This window comes from Cotesia typhae, unplaced genomic scaffold (assembly GCF_013202065.1).
Source record: "Cotesia typhae breed Kobodo isofemale line unplaced genomic scaffold, CoteBio_Ctyphae contig_11, whole genome shotgun sequence".
Lineage (NCBI taxonomy): Eukaryota > Metazoa > Arthropoda > Insecta > Hymenoptera > Braconidae > Cotesia > Cotesia typhae.
Window position 1 is genome coordinate 5,238,377 of NW_027423711.1, and position 22,740 is coordinate 5,261,116.

Here is a 22,740-nt window from a genome sequence, read left to right on the forward strand (position 1 = left end):
TTAAATATAAAATTTATCAATAATAACCATGAAATTATAAATTAGAAATTACTCTATACGTAATTGTCGTAAGTGCTTACCAGATCTTGACACATTTTTTTCGACTATTCCATGTCGACTTTTTATTCAGAATGACTAAAAATACTGACAAACAAAATAGTCTATTAATTAAATAGAATTAAAGATAATTGATGATTTTTACCATCAATACTTATTTAAATAAATTAATTCCCAAAGTTATTGATTTAAATTATCAATGTCTACGTTGTCTTGTCGTTGTTTTAAGTAAAGCGCCGCGTATAAAACAACATTGTAATACAATAAAAAATTTAGTGCTAAATATTGAACAAAAATTATAAGATCTAGCATTTTTTTTTTTTTTTTTTTTTTTATTAACAATAATCAGCACCATTATATTATATAATAAATAAATCATGATATTTATTTAATAACATTAGCAGACTTTACTTCAGAGTAGACTTTACAGTATTAAACTTTGGCGATCTTTTGTGATGTAGATATTTTTATTAAATTTTTTAATGAATTTTCAGTACGAAAAAACTTTCACCTTTCAGTTGTATAATATTGATGAAAAATTATTTAAAAATTAAATCAAAATGTGCGGTCTAAGAATTACTAGTAAATATTCTAGTACGATCTAATTGCAGGAGGTACCGTTGTACATTCCTGGCTGTTCAAAGTAGAGTCAATCACTGGCCGATAGTCAATGGATACCTGAATAAAAAATAAAAAATAATTACCATTAGGTTGATAAATTATTTAGAAAAAAAAAAAAAAAAAAATTACTTTTCCAGATTTGGCATCCATGCTCGTCAGCGTGTGCTTTCTCCAGTGTTGGTCCATAGGTTTAGGTTGTTGGCCTTCCAAAGGCTTGCTGTAATCATACTCATCAATCCTATCCTTGTAGTCCTCTCTTGCGTGAGCTCCGCGACTTTCCTTTCTGTTTTCAGCCGCGTTAATAGTTTGCATGGCATTTAACATAAGATTCTGGAGCTCCAAGGTCTCAATTAAGTCAGAGTTCCAGATAAGTGATCGGTCGCTTATTTGAAGGTCGTCTAATTTTTTGTAGATGTCAGACATCTTACGGCATCCTGTAAATTTTTTAAATTAAATTTTTTTAACAATAAAAATCCATTAATTGATAAAAATAAAATTAAAAAAATTAATTACCATCTTTGAGAGTTTTTTCTTCTCTGAAAACAGCAGCATGAGTTTGCATAATTTTTTGCATCTGCAATCTCAGAGTGGCTGTCGAGATAGAGCCACTTGCGTGTCTAACATGGTCCAAGTTTGCGATTGAGGCTTCTCCAGCATTCTAAAAAAAAATTTTTTAATTATTTTGAAGATAATTTTAAAACAAATTCAAAAAAAAAAAAAAAAAAAACTTACTGGACTAAGTGGCCCGACTTTTTCACCAGGTTTGTTCTCCTGGGAAATAGTGATAGCACAAGCGCGTCCAAAAACAACCAAATCTAGAAGAGAATTAGCACCTAGCCGATTAGCACCGTGTACAGACGCAGAAGCAGCTTCTCCGCAGGCGTAAAGCCCAGGAACGACCGCGTCTTCGCCGTTTTTGGTGGTGAGAACCTGTCCTTTGTAATTAGTAGGGACTCCACCCATGTTGTAGTGCACCGTGGGCAGCACGGGGATGGGCTCACGAGTGACGTCGACTCCCGCGAAGATCATCGCGGTTTCTGAGATCCCCGGAAGCCTGGCTGCGAGCTGCTCTGGGGGCAAGTGGTGCAGCTGCAAGTAAATGTGATCCTTCTCGGGACCTACTCCGCGGCCCTCGCGGATCTCGATGGTCATAGATCTTGAAACTACGTCTCTTGAGGCCAAGTCTTTAGCTACTGGGGCGTATCGCTCCATGAACCGCTCGCCCTCGCTGTTTATCAAGTAGCCACCTTCTCCTCGACTTCCCTCGGTGATCAGACACCCTGCGCCGTAAATTCCTGTCGGGTGGAACTGGACGAATTCCAAGTCCTGGTTGGGCAGACCTGCCCGGGTGACCATCGCTGTGCCGTCTCCAGTGCAGGTGTGAGCTGACGTACACGAGAAGTAAGCTCGGCCGTAGCCTCCGGTCGCCAAGACTGTGTTCTTGGCGTGGAAACGGTGGATTGAACCGTCTTCAAGGCACAATGCGATCACTCCACGACATTCTCCGCCTTCCATTAATAAATCTAGGGCGAAGTACTCGACAAAGTAGTTGCAGTCGTAGCTCAATGATTGACCGTAGAGAGTGTGAAGTAACGAATGACCTGTTCTGTCGGCTACACAGCAGCATCGGTGAGCTTGTCCGCCTTTTCCGAATTTTAAAGATTGACCTCCAAATGCACGTTGATATATTTTTCCTATAATTATAAAATATTAATTATTATTTTTAATTATAGGATAAATAAAAAATAAAATAATTTTTGATAATTATTTAGTTGCTAAATTCAGATAATTTAATTTCAGTCATTTGTTTGTATCATTTTATTTAGACAAACAAATTTTTATAGATAAACTTTTAATGTATACAATTTTTATCTTCTTATTAAATAACTTTTAATAAAAAAATTTACAATTATAATTGAGCTTGTAAAATGGAGAGCTATGGAGAAACAGGAAGCGATAACGAAAGAATTAACAACGGTAGTCCGGTGCAGAATGACGGTGGAAGACAAGAGATAATTGATTCTAATGCGACCCAATCCAATGTTGAAAGAACGCGATCAAGATCACCGATTGTACCTATCAGAGAACGCTCATGGAAGAGTGTCAATGCTTTTATTAATTATACAAGTGACTTCAGCAAGGTTTATTCTGAAGTAATTTATATAATATATATTCTTCTATTTAATTATTTAAGTAATACATAATAAAAATAATTGTATCGATATTTTTCAGAATCACCCTGAATTTCAAGGTAAAATAAACCGAAAAAATTTATTGAAACAAGCTGGAGAAAAATGGAAGCAAATGTCTCAGAATGAGAAGCAGCCGTATATTGATGGTGCTAAGAGGATACGGAAATTGAAAGCCGTGGAACGGCGAAGAAAGAGTCATCAGGAAGAAAAAGAAGCAGCGCAATTAAAAATTAAGAGACCTAGAAAAGCGGCTAAGAATAAAAGTTACCGCGTAAGTATATATATATATATATATATATATATATATATATATATATATATATATATATATATATATATTTTTTTTTTTTAATTGATAATTAAATAATGACTTTTGTTAAATTGCACTGTAATTTTTTAACTATTGACGTTTTTTTTTTTAACAAATTGACTATCCTGGAGACAACATTTTTTTTATTCTCTTAATAATATAGATTATTAATAAAATTTAATTAATTCAGGATGACGATGAAGATAAACCAAAGAAGAAAATGAAAAACAAGGATATCCATTACAAAAACGTGATAATTAAAAATGTTTCCGACTCCAGCAGTGACTCTGAAGATCAGTTCAGATCAAAAACAAGTGACACAAGCATCTAAATCTAAAAATCAAACTTGTATTAATATTAATTAATAAAATAAAATAAAAATTACCATCTTGGGTTCGGCTGAAAGGCATTCCGCAGTTCTCCAATTCAATTACAGCTTTGGGAGCTTCACGGGTCATATAGTGGATGGCATCTTGATCTCCAAGCCAATCTGACCCCTTGACAGTGTCGTACATATGCCACTGCCAGTTGTCTTCTTCCATGTTACCCAGAGCGGCATTGATTCCACCCTGGGCCGCAACGGTGTGGGATCTTGTCGGGAATAATTTAGTGATTACTGCTGTTTTAAATCCTTCTGCTACCAGACCATAAGCCGCTCTTAGGCCAGCGCCTCCCGCTCCCACTACCACGGCGTCATAAGAGTGGTCCACGACTGGGTACTGCTTGGAGATAGCGTCCGATGATTTCGCACTGCCGTTTGGTGTGTAATGGAAGCTTCGGTTCGACACCACTGGCAATCCCAGTTTGTTCTACAATTGGAAAGTTTTTAGATTAAATTACTCAAGTCGCTGATAAGCTATATAAAATTTATTAAACTTTAATTACTCTGATAATAAATAAATTAACTGTGACATTTATAAATTCTTTGATAGCCTATAAAGTTGTATTAAAAAAAAAAAAAAAAAAAAAAATTACAATTGTTTAAAGTTTATTTTTTTATTTTTTAAGTTTTATCTTTGATATTTAAATTTATTATAAATATTTGAGTTATTTAAATTACTTTAATTAAATAGCAAATATGTAAGTATGGTAATTTTTTTTTTTTTTTTAATTAAATATGGACTAGAAAAATTTATTTTGTTTTTAGAATTGGGTAAACATAGTCGTAGCATGTGATTAAATAATTTACGTCATTAATTGCAACGTAAGTATTGTTATTATAAGACGTAAATGCGCGTATTAATAAATTGTGGATTTTTAACTTAAAATATAACTACTAAATATTTTAAATATAAATAAGAATAAAATTATATAAATTTTTATATGTAAAAATTTTAATGACTGAAATTGAGTCATTTGATAATTTTAAAAATTTTTTTAACAAATAAATTATAGCAAGAAAAATTTTTATAAATAAATTTCATATTTAAAAGCTTTAAAATAAAAAAAAAAAATTGTCAGTTATCGGCTAATTTTTGTATCATATTTATCAGAGCCAGTATTTCGGTCTATAATTTTATAAATAATTTATGTGGGCTACCACGCATAAAAATATATAAATATATACTGTTACATTAAATATTGAGTTGAATTCTCATAAAATATGTCTTTTAAATTGTAACTTAAAAAATTCTTATCAATAAAATTGTTTGTTCAACAAATTCCAGCCGCTGGTTTTTGAAAAATAATTTTTTTATACTTATTAAAATAATAATATGAAAATAATAATCTAAAAAACTCCAGAGTATAAAAAATAAAATTCCGAATTAGAGCAAATCCATATTATATCCAAGCGGGTAAAAAACGAGGGTGAAAATTTTACAATACGTCTTCACAGGCAAACCCATCAATAATAAATCTAAAAAATAAAAAAATAAATAAGGAAGATCAGGATTAAGTTACGTAACATTCGACAAAGTTAGTCCCAGAGTGAAATTAAGTCTTGCAAGAAAATGCGCAAGACTTGTCGTTGAATAAATAAAAATTATTATATAACTTAAAAAATAATATCCATACCAGAACTCTAGCGGGTTGTCCCGAGAGAAGAGACGAGAGCTTTAGTAATCCACTCATCTTTTATAATTAATCCTTTAATATTGCTTATTTATAAATAATTTACTCCAGAAAATAATATAGAACGGTAAACACTTAACATTCCACTGCAACACGGTACCTCTAACCCTAGTTATTAAAAATAAGTTCGTTTTTTAACTCGCGTACTTCTTGTACGGCAAAGCTTTTAAAAACGACTAAACAATACACCGCAAGCACTGTGTCTTCAGATTAGATTTATTAGCTCGATAATCTATGTGTGTATGTAGGTCTATCTATATATTTGTGATTAGTGCTCTGATATAATGTGACTCTCTTGGTCTGGGTTATGTACCTTTCGTAGTGTAATGAGAGGTCTACTTAGCAACTCAGGTGGTCATGTGGAATTCAGAGCTTACCAACATAACTAACCAAATTTTTTTTACGTTCAACTGTGAGCTGTCAATGACATTTACTTAATTTACTTTCACAATTTTACTTGTAAAAAAAAGATTTTTATAAACTTTTTTTTTTAATGACACTGAAGTTGACAGATATTAAAAATTTTTTTAGAATTTTATAGAAATTAAATTATTGAAAAGTTTCACATGTGAAAATTAATCAAAATTTTTAGAAGAATTTTTTTATTGTAATTAATTTGTTAAAAAAATTTTTGAAATTGACAGCTGACCGCTAACTTCAATACTATTCTAATATGACACTGAAGTTAGCAGACGTCTAAAAAATTTTGATTTTTTTATTAATGTCAGCTAACTTCAGTATTATAAAAAAATTCCAAATGTGAAAATTAAAAATAATTATTAGTGGAATTTTTTTAAGTATTTATTAATTATAATTAATTTGTTAGGAAAATTTTAAAAATTGACATGACATTAAAGTTAGCAGTCACTAGAGAATTTTTTAATTTTATTTAACAAAAAAATTAGTTCCAAAAAATTGGATTTTTAATTTAAAAAAATTTTTAAATGTCAATTTTTTTTCTATAATTTATTTGTTAAAAACAATTTAAAAAATTATTAAATATCCTAGTTTATTTTTCAAGAAAAATTAGATTATAAAAATAACTCATTTAATTTACTTATAAAATAAAAACAAACACTCTTAAAATTCTCAATTAGAATTAAAAAATAATAAAAAACTATTGTTAAAAATGATTAATTACTTAGATTATCAATGAAAAGATAATTCTAGTAGGTCATGGATGTATTCTTCATAATCAATGAAATAGATTATCGGTATACTCAAGCGTAACAATAAATATAAGTATATATGTACATACAAAACCTTGATTATGATTACCGAGAGAATATAATAGACAATCCAATCGTCAATTTAAATAAATAAAATAGTGACAGTAATTTAAATATTAAAATTGAGTTATGTATATACACAGTGAGATATTTGCCAGACGTATCAAATACATGATTGAATAAAATTAATAAACGCGTACAGCTGGGGGCACATGCCGAGCTTCTGACTGGTCGAGTGTTGTGTCAATGACCGCCCGATAAGAAATGCAAATCTATTAATTATAAAAACAACAAATAAGTATTTATGTTTTGATTTATGATCGCTGTCAATGATATTGATTTCCTTACAGATCCATTGGATAGAACCCAAGTCAGAGAATGTTTTCTCCAGTGCTCTGTCAAGGACCTTCTTTTTTGGCCTTCTAGCGGTAGCTTGTAATCATATTCATCAATTCGTTCCTGTCAATAATTATTAATTATTAATTAATTATAAATTGTAATAATATTTAATTATAATTACGGGAAAATCATCACGAGCATGAGCGCCTCGTGATTCTTTACGATTCTCAGCAGCGTAAACAGTGTGCATATTAAAGAGCATCATATTTTGTAATTCTAATGCTTCTAGCAATTCTGTATTCCAAATTAAAGAGCTATCAGGCATCTGAAAATAAATTAAATAATTAAAACTAGCGACCTTGCAGTAACTGTGGTAATTTTTAAGATACTTACTTTAATATTCGGCAATTCTTGATTATAAAGTCTCGTAATTTTTTTACAACCTAGCTGCAAAATAGAACAAGTTCTAAAAACTCCGCAATATTTAAGCATAGTTCTTTGCATTTCTTCCCGCAAGCTTGAAATTAAAACAGACCCTTTGGAGTAGCGAGTTGCGTCAAAACGATGCAGAGTTTCATTCCCTAGTTCCTAATTATTAATTACAATTTATTGTAATTTTTATAAAACCAAAATTAAAAATTAAAAAATTAACTGGATGAATATCCGGATGTTTTTGTCCGAAGTTAAGAACAGCTCCAATATTTTCAGCAACAGCGCGACCAAAAACAATTATCTCCAAAAGACTATTGGCCCCGAGTCGATTCGCTCCGTGGACTGAAGTACAAGCAGCTTCTCCAGCTGCCCAGAGACCTTGTACAGGTTTATCTTGTTCATTATCTCTCGTCAGTACCTTAAAAATTCAAATTTAATTTTTTTAATATTTTTCAGATGATTTAATTTAATTTAACATTACCTGGCCGCGCCAGTTGGTTGAAATTCCGCCCATATTATAATGCGCGGTCGGGACAACTGGTATCGGTTCTTCTTCACAATTTACGCCGGCAAACACCCAGGCCAGGTGTGAAATCCCAGGTAATTTTGATCTTATTACTTCAGCAGGCAAGTGATTTAATTTTAAATGCACATGATCTTTTTTATCCCCGACTCCTCTAAAATTTGATCTCTAAATTTCAGGAAGATGTTAAAAAAAATATTAAAAAAATTAAATACCTCCCCTCGAGAATTTCAATCATGATAGCTCTTGAAACAACGTCTCGAGAGGCCAAATCTTTGGCTTTAGGTGCGTATTTTTCCATAAAAAATTCTCCCTCTGAATTAACCAGCTTTCCACCTTCGCCTCTACACCCTTCGGTAATTAAAACTCCACTGCCGTAGATTCCTGTTGGGTGAAACTGGATGAACTCCATGTCTTGCAAGGGGATACCTGCTCTTGAGACCATCGCCGCTCCGTCTCCAGTGCAAGTATGAGCGCTGGTGCATGAAAAAAAACATCTACCTGCTCCACCTGTCGCTATCACCTTTTAAATTAATTAAATTAAATTTTTTTAGTAAAAAATTTTTTTAATTAAATTTAATTGATAATTATTTACCGTGTGATGAGCTTGGAAGCGATGAATCTCTCCAGTCTCCAACTCCCAAGCAATAACACCTCGGCAAGTCCTTCCATCCATCAGTAAATCAAGAGCAAAGTACTCGACGAAATAATCAATGTCATACTTCAAACTCTCGCCATAAAGAGTGTGTAAAAGTGCATGACCCGTCCGATCTGCTACAGCACAAGTTCTAAGTGCTTGACCTCCTTTGCCGAAGTTCAGCGACTGGCCTCCGAATGCTCGTTGATAAATCTTGCCGTCTGCCGTACGGCTGAAAGGACAACCTTCAAATTAAAAATATATTATCTTTATTACTAATTTAAATTTATTTATGGTTTTAAAATAACTCACCATAATTTTCTAATTCATGAATAGCACGAGGAGCCTCGCGGGTCAAGTAATGAATAGCGTCCTGATCTCCAAGCCAATCTGAGCCTTTCACGGTGTCGTACATATGAAACAGCCAGTTGTCTTGCTCAGAATTATTTATCGCAGCATTTATTCCTCCCTGAGCTGAAACTGTGTGAGATCTAGTAGGAAATAATTTTGTTACTACTGCTACTCGGTAGCCTTTACTTCCCAGACCGACTGCGGCTCGTAATCCTGCTCCGCCGGCTCCTACTATTGCTACATCGTAGCAATGGTCAATCATTGGATAAGTCTGTAAAATAAATCCATTTTTTTTTTTTTTTAATTACAATTTTTCATTAACAAATTAATTTTTATTAAATACTTACACATCTGATCTCAGATGATTTGAAGCTTAAATTACGTTTAAAAATTTTTTTACACAAGCTTGGAACTTTGGAGGTAAACATTGTAATTGGTTATTAATTTTAATTGACAGTAAATATTAATATAATCGATGCTTTTTTTTTTTTTTTTTTTTTTTTTTTTTTTATATAACTAACTGATAAAAATAATTATATTAAAAAAACAGCAATAATTATATTTTAAAATTTATTTATATTAGTCTAGAATTTAAATATGGCTTCTACATTCTCTTATAAAAAATTGACAAGAGAGACTAGCGCACTACATGTTGAATAAACCGTCAAAGTATATTATATATATATATATATATATATATATATATATATATATATATATATATATATATATATATATATATATATATATATATATATTAGGTGGGTCAAAAAAATCGAATAATTTATTTTTGACTTTATACTCTGAAAAATAGGTTCGTAGACACCTAAAAGAATTCTCTCCAAGTATAAGCTCTTAATTATAACGGGAAGGTCCTCCGCTTTGCGGGTTTCTAATTTTTTCGAATAATCAGATAAAAAAATTTATATCTCGCTTCCAACTGCTTGGAAAAATATTCCGTGGCATAGATTTTGTGAGAAATTGAATGCTTTACAAAAAAGGTCTCTTATGACTTTTTCAAAAACTCAACCGATTAAAAGATATTCATAGTTGAAGTTTGGCTATTTTAAGGAAAATATTCGTTTTTATTATGAATTTTATAAGTCGATGAAAAAAAATTATTTCGGATTGCGGAACTCATGATTTTGTAGGAAATTTACTGCTCTACAAAAATGGTCTCTTATGATTTTTTGATTAAGTGAAGCCGTTACGAGATATTCATCGTCAAACATTAACGAATATCAATATTTCCAGTTTTTGATCAATAATTCGATAAATTTTAATTTAAACTATGAGTTTCAGGAAAATTTACATAAATTTGAGTTTCGATCGATAAAGAAATGTTATAATAAGTTAGATAAAGAATTATTGGAATTATCATTGATTTTCCTTGGAGAAATGCCTCAAGAAAAGATTTCTTTCAAACGTCCTGGTGCTGTTCATCATGCTAGATGGATGGCTAAGGCCATTTATAGTTTGAAAATGTATCTATTCAGAGATGAATTCAAACTCTCTCAGAAAGAATTGCATGGTCTTCGTCATTTCTGTATTTTTATAGTCACATTGTATTTAAAAGCTTGGTTTTCATCAACTTCTGCAACAACTGCTGCTTATCATGACTTGCAGTTTATGAAAAATTTATTGGAGTACAAACATATCAATCCTTTGATTTCTTCAGCTACGTGTGAAAAAATGATTTCGCACTTATGGTATTTGAGCGATGAACTTGCCATTTTATCACTGTTTGACGATGGCGTTCCATTAGAAGTAAAAAAGTATTGTTGAAGCTGTTAATACTCGTGAAGGTACAGATTCTAAAGCTAAAAGATTTTTAATTGCTAAAAAGATTTGAATTCATTGGCGCAGAGAACTCTGAGTGACTTTGTGTCTAAAAAGTCATTAAATCTTTTCAAAATCTTCGATCTACCGTATGACTTTCTTGATGTCGATGTTGAATTATGGCCTACTAATGAGAGTTATCTCGAAAATAAAGAATACTTTCAACAACTAAAAGTTGTCAATGATTCAGCAGAGCGAGCTGTTGCATTAGTCAGTGAATATAATCAATGCTTGACAAAAATGAAGAACAATTCCAGTACTTATTGCAAGTTGTCAAAGAACATCAAAAACATTCCCAAATTGTAATAAAAGAAATTATTTATAGTAATAGCGTACTGTTATGTTAAAAATATAGACAATTATATTGCAATTGATAATTCAATAAAAAATTTATCTATAAAAAGTTAAATACTGGTTGTTTCTCACTTGATTCAATACTTTTCATATTAAATTTGACAAAGAAATATGTCATTCACTTCAAATTAAACTAATCATTGGCTATATGTCGAAAAAATGCTCTAATTTCTTGTTTTAATGCAATCAAACAAGCTCAAGACTGAAAACAATATTAAAAAAATTGTTTATAACATTTCTTTATCGATCGAAACTCAAATTTATGTAAATTTTCCTGAAACTCATAGTTTAAATTAAAATTTATCGAATTATTGATCAAAAACTGGAAATATTGATATTCGTTAATGTTTGACGATGAATATCTCGTAACGGCTTCACTTAATCAAAAATCATAAGAGACCATTTTTGTAGAGCAGTAAATTTCCTACAAAATCATGAGTTCCGCAATCCGAAATAATTTTTTTCATCGACTTATAAAATTCATAATAAAAACGAATATTTTCCTTAAAATAGCCAAACTTCAACTATGAATATCTTTTAATCGGTTGAGTTTTTGAAAAAGTCATAAGAGACCTTTTTTGTAAAGCATTCAATTTCTCACAAAATCTATGCCACGGAATATTTTTCCAAGCAGTTGGAAGCGAGATATAAATTTTTTTATCTGATTATTCGAAAAAATTAGAAACCCGCAAAGCGGAGGACCTTCCCGTTATAATTAAGAGCTTATACTTGGAGAGAATTCTTTTTAGGTGTCTACGAACCTATTTTTCAGAGTATAAAGTCAAAAATAAATTATTCGATTTTTTTGACCCACCCTAATATATATATATATATATCACACTCGCTCAATAAAATCTAATTTTAAAATACTCATCACTCAAAATCTAGAGGAAGTGCTACAATTATTTAATTATAATAATAATTAATTGTCTAAAGTCTACGCCTCAATTTTCATATAAAAGATAGTTTGTAAAAAATCACCCATTCATTTTTTCACAATATCAGAATTTAAATCAAGTGCTTCTTAAAATAATTAAAAAAAAAATTAATGTAATGAGTAAAAGCACAAGATTAGTGGATAAAAGCATTCTTAATGGTAAATAATATAATGATAACAACGAAAGATAAATGTATATATGTATAACAACAAATAAAAAAAAATAATAATTAAAATGTGCGTTATTTAAAACAAAATTTTCGTTTTAATTTGTAATTTAAATAGTGGAAATTTTTTTCTGTGATAAAATAATCGATTGTCACAGAGCAAGTCTCTGGATGCCGCACTCACAGCAGAATTTGGCAGTTTCAGGAAATTTAGTGCCGCATTCATGGCAAAATTTAGACATTTTAGATTTTAAATTTGAGATTATTTCATTTTCACGGCGACGTAGCAGCGATGACTCTTCCTCCAATCTTCCTGTTGTATCATTGCGTCCATTTGAATATTTTCGATTCAAGCTATAAAAATAAAATTCTTAAAATTGATAATTAAAAAATTATATTAAAATTTATTTATTTTTTTAATTAAAATAAAATTGCAAATGTCAATAACGAGGCCTGTGTCAACAAATGGATCTTTTATCTTATTATAAATAAATTTTTAACAAAATAAATAAACATAAAAATATAATACCTGCTGTAAGCAGAGTCAGCGCTCAATTTGCTGCATTCCTGTTTTTTGAAGCTATCAGGCGAGGACAAATCTTCATCGCTGATCTGGCCATTGCGGGTCCGACTGGGCTGGACAGGACTGGACATGGAGAGAGGATCGTTTTTTAAAAAGGATCTCAAGGAAGGGTACGAACCTGAGTCATCGTCGAAGGAGCTAACAAGGTCGTCGAACATCGAGTTCGACCTTTTAACATCAATCTCAGAAGAAACGATCGAGCTTAAGCTCAAATTGCTTCCACTGAGATTGCTGAAATTATTCCTTTGATTATTAAACCTCGTCCCCGGGCTCGACCTCGAGTTAACCTTGGCCGTTTCTTTGCGCTCGGGGATTTTCGGCGCGGAGGCAGAGCGTACAGAGTTCGACCTGGTGACCATTGGTCTTATGGGTTTCACGGTAGTTTTCTCGACGATCTTGCGCGATTTGTCAGTCGAGGTCACTACTCTTCTGTTCAAATTTGAGTCCAGATAGTGGTCAGTCGTCCCCAGAGCTCTCGCCTTGTCGATGATCATCCGCCGACCGAGAACATGACTCGTACTCGTTTTATTTTTGTTGGCCTCTTCTTCACGTCGACAGGCCGACTCCAGCTCGGCGAATAATATTGAATTTACTTCTGTAGAGTCCGAGGATGAGAAACCTATTGACAGGTCGTCGAACTCTGACGGCGGAGCCACCACCGAGCCCCGCTGCTTCTCTGGACTGCTCGCATTATCTAAATTAAGGGAATTGGGGTATTTAACGAATGCTGATGAGTGGGTTAGAGGATAGAGTGGTGATGATGATGAAGTCGACTGCGAGGATGTGGGTTTAATGCCGTAGCGGTTCGGCGAGTCCGTATATGATTTATCACTGCATGTGTCTGACAGAAGGTCAGTCAGTTGCTGCTCTGCTAATAAATATGGATCGTAGTCCTGACATATTCCTCTGTAAAAATATATATATTTAAATTAGTACAATTTATTTTTATTGATGCTAATTAATATTTATTATTTATTATGAAACACTCGTGCATAACGTAATTCTGCAGGTGCAATAGCTGCTGTAATTAATTCATGCTATAAATAATAATTTTAATAATAATAATAATAATAATAGTTTTTTATAAATTGATAAATTAGAAAAAAAAAAAAATATTTATCGATTAAGATGAACTAAATCCAGGAGCTGTAAATAATTAAAAAAATTGAGGATGTCAAAATCGATGATCGCGTGTCGTTAATTTTTCATACTTGCATGTTAATGGTAAAATAAAAGTTTTAATTAACGATTATTAAGTGACGATCGATGTAGAAAAACCGAGAGAAGCGTGATGAATATTCTGCCCAGGAACGAATATTTAATACTCTCGGTTCTGCATTTCATTCTTATAGCTGTTTAGCTAGCCGTAGCCTAGAACAAAAACTTACGTTCTACTTGTTAGCACAAGATTAAAGTCCGGATGTCTGCGTACGTAATTCGTCCATGCCGGGAGAAAATCTTGGCCACAGCTCCTGGAATTTATATCATACCACGCTACAGATCCTGAATCCTACTCGTAATTATTCTATCGGAACACTATTTACTTATTTCTACCTTCAGGAAATTGGAGATAGGACAATGACTCAGGAATTGAATTAAAAAGAAATTTACCTGTGATCGAAGGGGACAGGAGGTAGGAAATTTTTGGGATTTTTCATTAAGTGATAAAAAAGTCTACTTCTCGAAGTCCTCATCATGCGCTTCCAGTATGGAATTTCTCTATCCTGAAAGGTCTTCTCCAGCCTCTGGTCTACTTTGGAGACAATCTCCGGGAACATCAGCGACTTTTTCGCAGTCCTTGGCTCATTTTTTCCCTCCAAATTTATCTCAGCCTCTACGGAAGAAATCAACGAGTCTGTGCTGTCTCTCAAGATATTCATCTTCTTCCTTAATTTTTTCCTCATGATCCTGCTAGACCTCGCAGAGTCCAATGAATCAGTCGTAAAATTAATCGATGGCAACGAGTAGTCAGTATCATTATCCTTGTCTTTCCCTTTGCCTTGATAAATCTTCAAAGGAGTTACTTTTTCACTGACCACTCTATTTTGATTAGGATCAGTTTCAAACAACGGGTCTTTCAAAACAATATCATCATTATTAAATTTGTTATGGTTCTCAATTTTGTTGTCAATCTTGAGGCAATTAGTGTCACTAGTTTCTCGAATGACATAAGTGCTACATCTTTTTTTAGACTGACTGTTTGGTCTCACTGTTTCGCTTTCACACTCGTCATCGTTAATCATCACCTCAGTGTTGTCTTTATGACTGTTTAAATTTTCATTTCTAAAAGACACTGGGGTACTGGCACAAGTAACATCGATAATAAATTTAGTCGGGCTCGACGGAGTTGATTTTAATTTACTAAATTTTTCTTCCTCCATTAAATCATTGTCCAGCTGCTTTAAAATAGAGTCAATGCCTTCGATTACGTCATTGTCAACATCACAATCAGCTTCTTTAATCAAAAATGTCTGGTCTAATTCATCAGTTAAATTATCATCATCAATATAATTTGAAATTGAATGACAAACTTTAGCTTTATCAGATCTTATTTGTTTCCAAGTTGTCAACTTCTCCCTATGGGCATGACAAGGTCTCACCGTCATGCCTATTGCGTCACCATTTACCGTGACATCATTGACCTTGAGGTCTCCGAGGCTTCTCGCAGATACAATACACTTGGATTTTTTTTTATTTCTTCTACTGCTTTTAGTAATTACGAATTTTTTATTGCCGTTATCCTCATCTAGCGACGCTGACGTCAGAGGTGGGACTGAAGATTGACATTTTCGGAGCGACGTGGGAGATTCCTGAAAGTTATTACTTCGTGGGTAGTCAGGTGGAGTTAGGATTAATAAATCAGGATCGTGTCTAAGGAGAGATGTTTGGTATAAATATTTATTAGCGTGTCCTCTACTCGCGACATCGATTGTAATTTATTTAATACAAACTTTTAAACTATTCAAAAGGTGAAATAAAAATAAATATACTTACTTAGTAGATCGGTCAGACGGACGCGATTTCACAGGCCCGGGTGCAATGACTCCGTCACTTTTTCCATGTCCGCTTCTTCTTCTGTAATTAAATTTAAGTATCTTATGTAATTTTTTTTTTTAGTGAAATTTAGTGTTTAGAAACCTTTTCAAAGTTTCATATTAATCTCACCGATAATCAATTTATTATGATAAGTATTTAGGCAAGGTCGCTAGTTTATTGTTATTTTAATAAAATTTATCGGTTGTAATTACAACTATTAACCATTGAGTATAACTTATAAAATGATTAATATTACAAAGTCATTAATGCAGATAGTTAAAGTGGAGCAGACAAAAATAATACGAGATGTATCCAGCTGGAGCGGAAGTCCCGCGTTTGACAGTTTTAATTACAACTTATGAGACAACATAAGTGCAGTAAGAAAAGAAAACTAGGCAATGAGCCAACAAAAATTATACTTACTCAGTAACTGCTGGCTGTTTTATGTTCACAGGATCCGTCGTTTTCAATCCATTCGCATCTTTTTTCTCAAAATTTATCGAGTTGTTAATACGATTATTATTACTAATAATATTATTGTTATTGATGTTTTGAGTAATATTATTTTTCCTAGGAGCATATTTTTCCTTGTTTGTCATCCGGCGACTCTTGAGCAACGGCGCCCGGTACTTCATCCTCGCGTCGAGACGTTCTTTTGCAACATTTGTAGCCTGACTCGCTGGAGCTCTCATTATTCGCTCCTTGCACCAAGCGACATGACGATCGTAAGCCTTGATTCCAAATTGGCGATTGCATGTTGGACAGAGTCCTTTTTCGTTGGCACGTGTTGGAGCTCCGGGAGCTACTGTTGTTACTTGCCTATACTGCGAGCTCGTTGCAACCTTAAATAAATAAATTAATTAATTAATTATAAAAAAATTTACAAAATAACTTACAGTTTCACCTCGAGCAGCGCGGATAGTTTTCAAAAATTCATCATGAGTCTGCTTCCAGGTATTTCTATTTCGAAATTTATCTTCCGGGCGCACATCTCTCTTTGTAACAACTTTTGGCAAGTATTCCTCCAGCTCGGTTCCCTGAAGTCGCTGCTTAAAAGAGTCAAAAGGCTTGCGCTTTTTTATCGCCGCTCGTTCGCAAATTTTCGTGTGCTTCTCCAACGACTGGGGCTTGAATGTTCTACCGCATATCGAGCAGGGCAGCAGTTCCAGTACCTCATCTGTTGCCATTTATTTATTATTTACCACTCAATATTAATAAACAAACAATTGAGCAATTTCCCGACGATATTATATTAATATAATAATAAAAATAAACTTGTCAACTTAATTTACATAAAACCCAAGCTAATTTCCATAAGATCTCTATCTTATTATAATAATCGCATGTTAAGCGCTGTTTAAAAAAATTAATCACACATTTATTTATTACACAACTCAAGAAATAAAAAAACTAGTGACACTCTGGTTAAAGTTAATTAACAGAATTAGTGAATAAAATTATCAATTGATTGGTTGTTTTAAACCGATAAAGTTATTAAGACTGACTGAAGTTTCTTAAAGTTTCTTTTACGAAGCAGAGTAAAAATATAAATAAAACCGAGTGGACAAGCACCTGAATTTCAATAAGGCCTCGGTTGCCTTCACAACTTTACAACACACACTTAAGATTAAATAAATAATAACAATAATGATATTAAAAAACTAAAAGTCATAGTGTTCAGTATCGCCTACGTGAGCAAGCTTCCATTTCGGGTGATTTGTCGACCGAGTTACAGCCAGATACGCCTTGATGTTGTACTCTCATCTTATGCACCTTGTCTTTAAGCACCAGCACCAACAATAATGCAGTTTCCTTTTCCTTTCGGCTTTTACACATCAAGTATTAATTACCTTCATTAACAACGTCGTTTATATTAAATTAAATGACACTGAAGTTAGCAGACGTCTAAAAATTTTTGATTTTTGTTTATTAATTAAATTAAAACTAAAAAGATATTTCTAAAAAAATTGCACTTATAGTTTTTCAAGTTTTTTACGAATGAAATTTTTTTTTTTTTTTTTAATTTTTTTGTTGTCATTTTTTCAATAAAAAAAATTTTTTTTTTAATTTTTAAATGTCGGCTAACTTAATTTTCATTGTTATTGATTAATTATAAAATTTTTTTAAATTTACAGCTGACAGCTAACTCCAGTACCATTAAAATACAGATCAAGATGACGATGCTCTCGTATAAGGCCAGACCATATTCACCTTCAATACTCTGTTATATTACGTAGCAAGACCGCGACAAGATACACTGTTTACTCACGTTATATTTACATTCACAAAGTCCATATAGATCTTTAAGCGTAACCAGTTTGTAAAAAAACTACATACTCATTCTCCAGTCGCTCAATTGCTAATAACCGTTTGTTAACGCACCATTTCTTCACAGCCTTCTTACAATACTGATTAGTCCAGCAAGCGTATTAGTGTTAGATGTTAATGCCAGGAAACTGTAATTAAATATTCATTCCGTCGATAAATTATGCATAATTTATTTATTTATTTTTTTTTTTTTTTAATATCTTACCGTGCGATTTGAGGTCGTTGATAATCAGCTGGCTGGCTGGCAATTTCGAGGAAGTCACAGTTGACGTCGAAGATGAAGAAGAAGACCGCGACAAAAGAGGAGGTTTCTTTAAAACAGATCCCTCGGCGGCTTTTCTCGACACGCAGCACAACATCGAGGCAGTATCTGAACGAAGCACGACTAAACGTCTGATTAAGACCAAACGCACAGTAGTAACTGGGAAGAAACGTGCTCTAAGCGACACTAGCCATCACGTTGCATTATGGATTTTTGTCTACGTAACCTGCCGCTGCTTCTCGAGCTCACGATTAACGTCTGGTTATTTTTGTAACCAGCTTTTACTTTTTTTGTAAAACCGTCCAACTAAAGATACCTTAAGATACTATTTTATTTATTATTAGATTAGAGCGGCCAGAAGAAAGAATTATTTTCTAAGGGTTTTATTGTAAATAAAGTTAATAGTTAATTTATTTATTTATTTTAGTTAATAAATATTTCTAAGGGTTTTATTAATTTTATTAATTTTAATAAATTAATTTTGACATTTTACCTTCATCTGCCATGTCTGTTGTAAACCAAAACACTGGTTGCCATGACAACCCTAAGGCTGTATTTACTCAGCCGAGTAACATTCGATTTTAATAATGACACTGAAATTGACAGATATTAAAAATTTTTTTAGCAATTTAATTATTATAAATTTTTATAATGCTGAAGTTAGCCGTCAGCTGTCAATTTTAAAAAATTAATTAATTATTTATTCAAAAATTAATATTCTAAAAAAAAAAAAAGTATATTAAATAATTTTTGACTTGCGCAGAAAAATTATAAATAAATAATTAATTATTGCAAAATTATTAAGCAATAATTTTATAATTACAGTGAGATTTAATACTTAAGTGAAGCTGGTAATTGCATATAAAATTTTATCGGTGAAAAAAACAATTGAACTAGGAGCAAAGAGTAAAAATATATTTATAGGTGGCGATAAAGTAACGGAGTTTCTGTTCGAGATGTCACGGACGTGCAATTTGTTGACAGGACGCAGTTATTTATCAATATTCAAGGTAATTTTGCTTGTTATTTACTACAAAATCTTCAATTGTCTCTATAGACGTTACATAAATATGCTTATGAATAATTTATCAACCTTATTATTGTGCATTAGAAGCTATAAATAAACCTAAATATTATTTGTGTTTATTCGACGCGTGACAGCTGATTGTGCGCAGTTGTTTCTGCGCTTGCGTGCAAACACGCGGTTGAATTTTAAATTATTTTTGTTTAGGCGGGAAAACTCTTCGCGAGATCATATGTCACTAACACGACTTTTGAGAGCGAAAAGTATGTCGAGAGCGACGAGAGCAATGGAGTAAATAATTTTTTTTTATTAATTACAATTTTTTTAAAACTATTCTAATATTTTTCTTACATTATTAATTATTATAAATTATGTCAATAGGTGAGAACAATTACTCTGAGCCATGATGCGTCTAGAAATTCCCTGTCACTGGAGATGATGAAAATATTAACCTGGAATTTGGAACGAGACCATGATAAAGAATCATTGAGAGCAATTGTAATAGCTGCAGAACCCGGGAAAATATTTTCAGCTGGTCATAATCTGAAAGAACTGGTTAGTATAATTATTTTTAATTAGACTTTTAATTGATTAGGTTATGTTTATCATCGTGTCAATTTTTTTTTTTTCCAAAATTTTAAATTATCAAATATCTGCTAAATTAATTTTAATATCCAGACAACAGCAAAAGGTAACAAGCATCACTATGAAGTCTTCGAAACAGCTGCCAATTTAATGAAAACAATAACTAATTCTCCAATTCCTGTAATTGCTGCTGTTGATGGTCTTGCTGCGGCAGCTGGATGTCAACTAATCAGTTCTTGTGATATTGTTATTTGTACTGAAAGAAGTAGCTTTTCTACTCCTGGGTAATTATAATTATTATTTTAAAATATTTAATTTAATTATAATAATTTTTCATATATTTTAGAGCAAACTTTGGAATATTTTGTTCTACTCCAGGAATTCCTCTGGTACGAAACGTACCTCAAAAAATAGCATCTTATATGTTGTATACTGGTCTTCCCTTAACTGCCCAAGAAGCTTTAAATGCTGGACTTGTCAGCAAAGTTGTCCCTAATGATAGACTTTGTAAGTGTGCCTAAAAATAATTAATTAAATTATTTATTTATTTATTTATAATTAGAATAATTTTTTATAGATGAAGGAGTGAAAGAAACAATAGACGCAATTAAAGCCAAAAGCCGAGCTGTCGTTCAACTAGGAAAAAAATTTTTATTCGAGCAACAAGAGCTTGACCTTTCCTCGGCCTATTACTACGGCACCGAGATTATGCTACAGAATTTAGAGTTGAAGGACGCTCAGGAAGGAATCAAGAGTTTTGTAGAAAAACGCAAGCCTGTTTGGAGCAATAAGTTTGAAAAAGATGAAGGCTTAGAATAATAAAAAAAAAAATCTAAAAAATTTCTAAGTAATTTATCAGGAATTTAAAAATTATTTTCAATACTTAAAAAGTCTTACCAAGGCTGTGATAAATAAATAAAATACTTTTGGGTAATTTATATAAATAATTATTGCGATTTGTTTATTGTTAAAAAGTTCACAGGGGAGATGTTTGATGTCAAACAAAGTGAAGATTAAAAATTATTTTCTGAGGTCAAAGATTGACGATTAAAAATATCCGATGATTCAATCGAAAATTTAAATATTTTCATTTGAATTAATTAAGATGAATAATTATTTCAGCGACTAAACTTATACTTAAAGTCTCTAACAACTGTATAATAATATATTTATACTGTAATTAAAATTGAAAGACGGATTTCCATTCTGTCCGAAGTGCAACGATAAGTAGAGCGATAAATCCCTCACTTAGACTGCGTATAGAAATGCATGACCCCAAATTAATGTTCCTCATTTGCGTAAAAACCCGATATTGATAATATTTAAAAGCAAAACAGGAACTCAGAGGTTTAGAAATAAAATCTTTTGGTGGTCGCTGAGTATCGGGAGTTTATTATTATTGCCGTTTGATAACCCTGTTAGTAAAAAATACCAATTACGCAACAAATAAATAAAAATATTATTCAGTGTTCTAGGAAAATAAAAATGGCCTTGAATTTTGTACTGGAATTAAAAAAAAAAAAAAAAAAAAAAACAAACAAATTATACTGATTGTGTAATAATTTGTGATAGTTAATATATTATCTAATTAAAATATTTTAATCTAATTTATATCTTTTATTTTTATTCTGACCTCGCTATCGGATTTTTAAAATTAGAATTATTTTAAAAATATTTACTGATCATAAATACTGTATTTTTAGATATTTTAATGTTTTTTTTTTTTTTTTTATTTATTATCATGCCTCCAACGTATTTTAATGAACCTGATATTTTTAATAGAAATACGAGGTATATAATAATAACTATCTTATCTTCACACTTGAAATATACAAAAAAAATTTCCAATAGCAAAGCTTAAAACCTATTAAAAGTGAATTTTCAATGTCATCAGAGTACAACCAGAACATTTAAAAATGAAAAAAGTGATAAGATATTTGTAATTTTTAATTGTTCAATAGACCGGAGGGTCGTCTGAGATTCGAAACCGTCAATGATCTTATTAGTTTGCATATTCTCCCCTCTCGTTAGCTTGCGATTAACTTATATAAACACCCTCGAATAATATTGATCAGTTTACCCGAGATCTTTGTAAAGTTCAAGTGACTACTTGACAGCTATTTGCTTTGTTTTAATATTTATTCTTAGTTATTATTTAGTATTACAATTAATTAATATTTATAGTCTGACGTGACTCTAAACGTTTGTTTTATCGTTTTTAATAAAGAGAAAGTATTGTTCTGTTACTGAGATATTTTATGATCTTCATAGTTAATAATAAGAGTATTTGTATGAGATTTTATACATCTGAAGTTCCGTTGAACTCATTACAAGAGCCCATAGCTGTTGGAAAAAATTTCTGTCGGCGACAGATTTACGAATTTATTTTCGACAGTTGTATTGGTAAGTTTAAATTTTTCCACCTTATTTAAATTAAAAAAAAAAATGGATTTATAATTTATTATTTCTGCTGTGGCATTAAGTAAAAATAAAAATAATTAATCATTAATTTTTTTAGACTGCCGTAACATGTCCACGGTACCCCAGGGTGCATTTGCAGTTTGCAAATTTCAAGAACTTATGGAGCGTAGAGTTCTAATGCAAAAGCCCGATATTGAAGAAGAAAACTTGGGTGGATTTTTCAAGAAGAATTTATCTGAAAGTAAGTATAAAAATAAAAATGATGATTAATTTTTTTTTTTTTTTTTTTTTTTTTTCCATAAATTTCATACTAAAATATTAATTAATTTTCTCTTCTTTCTAGAACAAGAATTAACTCCGTTAAAGTACAACAGCAAGCTAATGAACAGCATCTGGGGGCTGTACAATCGGTACTCTGTTCATAATTTGAAAAAAAATAC

The 22,740-nt window shown here is 31.7% G+C and overlaps 5 protein-coding genes across 12 annotated transcripts; 2 read left to right on the forward strand and 3 right to left on the reverse strand.

Moving 5' to 3' along the window:
* Nucleotides 1-368: 368 nt before the first annotated feature.
* On the reverse strand, nt 369-5,495 carry Sdha (succinate dehydrogenase, subunit A (flavoprotein)). Its single transcript, XM_074244092.1, has 6 exons — nt 5,197-5,495; nt 3,566-3,989; nt 1,411-2,372; nt 1,192-1,336; nt 808-1,112; nt 369-735 (listed from the first exon to the last, which is right to left on the reverse strand). The coding sequence occupies exons 1-6, from the start codon at nt 5,251-5,253 to the stop codon at nt 649-651; spliced, it is 1,980 nt and encodes a 659-aa protein (XP_074100193.1). The 5' UTR covers nt 5,254-5,495; the 3' UTR covers nt 369-648.
* Nucleotides 2,439-3,552, forward strand: LOC141528400 (uncharacterized). Its single transcript, XM_074244452.1, has 3 exons — nt 2,439-2,831; nt 2,911-3,141; nt 3,371-3,552. The coding sequence occupies exons 1-3, from the start codon at nt 2,607-2,609 to the stop codon at nt 3,509-3,511; spliced, it is 597 nt and encodes a 198-aa protein (XP_074100553.1). The 5' UTR covers nt 2,439-2,606; the 3' UTR covers nt 3,512-3,552.
* Nucleotides 3,849-9,270, reverse strand: LOC141528191 (succinate dehydrogenase [ubiquinone] flavoprotein subunit, mitochondrial). Of its 2 annotated transcripts, XR_012479333.1 has the most exons (11): nt 9,112-9,270; nt 8,726-9,035; nt 8,372-8,658; nt 7,992-8,299; nt 7,735-7,930; nt 7,474-7,671; nt 7,215-7,409; nt 7,003-7,146; nt 6,831-6,941; nt 6,532-6,754; nt 3,849-3,989 (listed from the first exon to the last, which is right to left on the reverse strand). XR_012479333.1 is itself a non-coding variant. In XM_074244119.1 (10 exons), the coding sequence occupies exons 1-10, from the start codon at nt 9,190-9,192 to the stop codon at nt 6,668-6,670; spliced, it is 1,917 nt and encodes a 638-aa protein (XP_074100220.1). In that variant the 5' UTR covers nt 9,193-9,270; the 3' UTR covers nt 6,262-6,667. The 2 variants fall into 2 exon arrangements, 1 of the variants encoding a protein (XP_074100220.1); XM_074244119.1 differs by lacking the exon at nt 3,849-3,989 and having other exon boundaries at nt 6,262-6,754.
* Nucleotides 9,271-12,136: 2,866 nt separating this feature from the next.
* Nucleotides 12,137-19,209, reverse strand: LOC141528125 (uncharacterized). Of its 7 annotated transcripts, XM_074244042.1 has the most exons (8): nt 19,094-19,209; nt 18,764-18,863; nt 16,577-16,857; nt 16,104-16,522; nt 15,639-15,719; nt 14,323-15,515; nt 14,033-14,116; nt 13,410-13,550 (listed from the first exon to the last, which is right to left on the reverse strand). In XM_074244042.1, exons 2-7 carry the CDS (start codon nt 18,774-18,776, stop codon nt 14,043-14,045), a joined length of 2,061 nt encoding a protein of 686 aa, XP_074100143.1. In that variant the 5' UTR covers nt 18,777-18,863; nt 19,094-19,209; the 3' UTR covers nt 13,410-13,550; nt 14,033-14,042. The 7 variants fall into 7 exon arrangements, with proteins under 7 accessions (XP_074100129.1, XP_074100135.1, XP_074100143.1 ...); XM_074244028.1 differs by lacking the exons at nt 14,323-15,515; nt 18,764-18,863; nt 19,094-19,209 and adding exons at nt 12,137-12,415; nt 18,214-18,645 and having other exon boundaries at nt 12,591-13,550; XM_074244020.1 differs by lacking the exons at nt 18,764-18,863; nt 19,094-19,209 and adding an exon at nt 18,214-18,710.
* On the forward strand, nt 19,197-21,482 carry LOC141528268 (enoyl-CoA hydratase domain-containing protein 3, mitochondrial). Its single transcript, XM_074244228.1, has 6 exons — nt 19,197-19,280; nt 19,502-19,585; nt 19,676-19,849; nt 19,973-20,163; nt 20,226-20,386; nt 20,457-21,482. The coding sequence occupies exons 1-6, from the start codon at nt 19,227-19,229 to the stop codon at nt 20,696-20,698; spliced, it is 906 nt and encodes a 301-aa protein (XP_074100329.1). The 5' UTR covers nt 19,197-19,226; the 3' UTR covers nt 20,699-21,482.
* The last annotated feature ends 1,258 nt before the right edge of the window (nt 21,483-22,740 follow it).

Bases quoted from the DNA above. Each gene is read 5' to 3' on its own strand.
- LOC141528400 (XM_074244452.1), top strand. From the start codon at position 2,607: ATGGAGAGCTATGGAGAAACAGGAAGCGATAACGAAAGAATTAACAAC. The intron at 2,832-2,910 runs GTAATTTATATA...GATATTTTTCAG, and splicing joins TCAGCAAGGTTTATTCTGAA to AATCACCCTGAATTTCAAGG. The intron at 3,142-3,370 runs GTAAGTATATAT...TAATTAATTCAG, and splicing joins CTAAGAATAAAAGTTACCGC to GATGACGATGAAGATAAACC.
- Sdha (XM_074244092.1), bottom strand. From the start codon at position 5,253: ATGAGTGGATTACTAAAGCTCTCGTCTCTTCTCTCGGGACAACCCGCT. The intron at 2,373-3,565 runs GTAATTTTTATT...TTATAATTATAG, and splicing joins TTTCAGCCGAACCCAAGATG to GAAAAATATATCAACGTGCA. The intron at 1,113-1,191 runs GTAATTAATTTT...AAAAATTTACAG, and splicing joins AGAAAAAACTCTCAAAGATG to GATGCCGTAAGATGTCTGAC.
- LOC141528191 (XM_074244119.1), bottom strand. From the start codon at position 9,192: ATGTTTACCTCCAAAGTTCCAAGCTTGTGTAAAAAAATTTTTAAACGT. The intron at 8,659-8,725 runs GTGAGTTATTTT...TTTAATTTGAAG, and splicing joins TCATGAATTAGAAAATTATG to GTTGTCCTTTCAGCCGTACG. The intron at 6,942-7,002 runs GTAATTATAATT...AATTATTGACAG, and splicing joins ATGCTCGTGATGATTTTCCC to GAACGAATTGATGAATATGA.
- LOC141528125 (XM_074244020.1), bottom strand. From the start codon at position 18,367: ATGTTGTGCTGCGTGTCGAGAAAAGCCGCCGAGGGATCTGTTTTAAAG. The intron at 16,858-18,213 runs GTAAGATATTAA...AAATGGCAACAG, and splicing joins CAACGACCTCAAATCGCACG to ATGAGGTACTGGAACTGCTG. The intron at 15,720-16,103 runs GTAAGTATAATT...ATTTAATTACAG, and splicing joins AAACAGCCAGCAGTTACTGA to AAGAAGAAGCGGACATGGAA.
- LOC141528268 (XM_074244228.1), top strand. From the start codon at position 19,227: ATGTCACGGACGTGCAATTTGTTGACAGGACGCAGTTATTTATCAATA. The intron at 19,281-19,501 runs GTAATTTTGCTT...ATTTTTGTTTAG, and splicing joins GTTATTTATCAATATTCAAG to GCGGGAAAACTCTTCGCGAG. The intron at 20,387-20,456 runs GTAAGTGTGCCT...AATTTTTTATAG, and splicing joins TGTCCCTAATGATAGACTTT to ATGAAGGAGTGAAAGAAACA.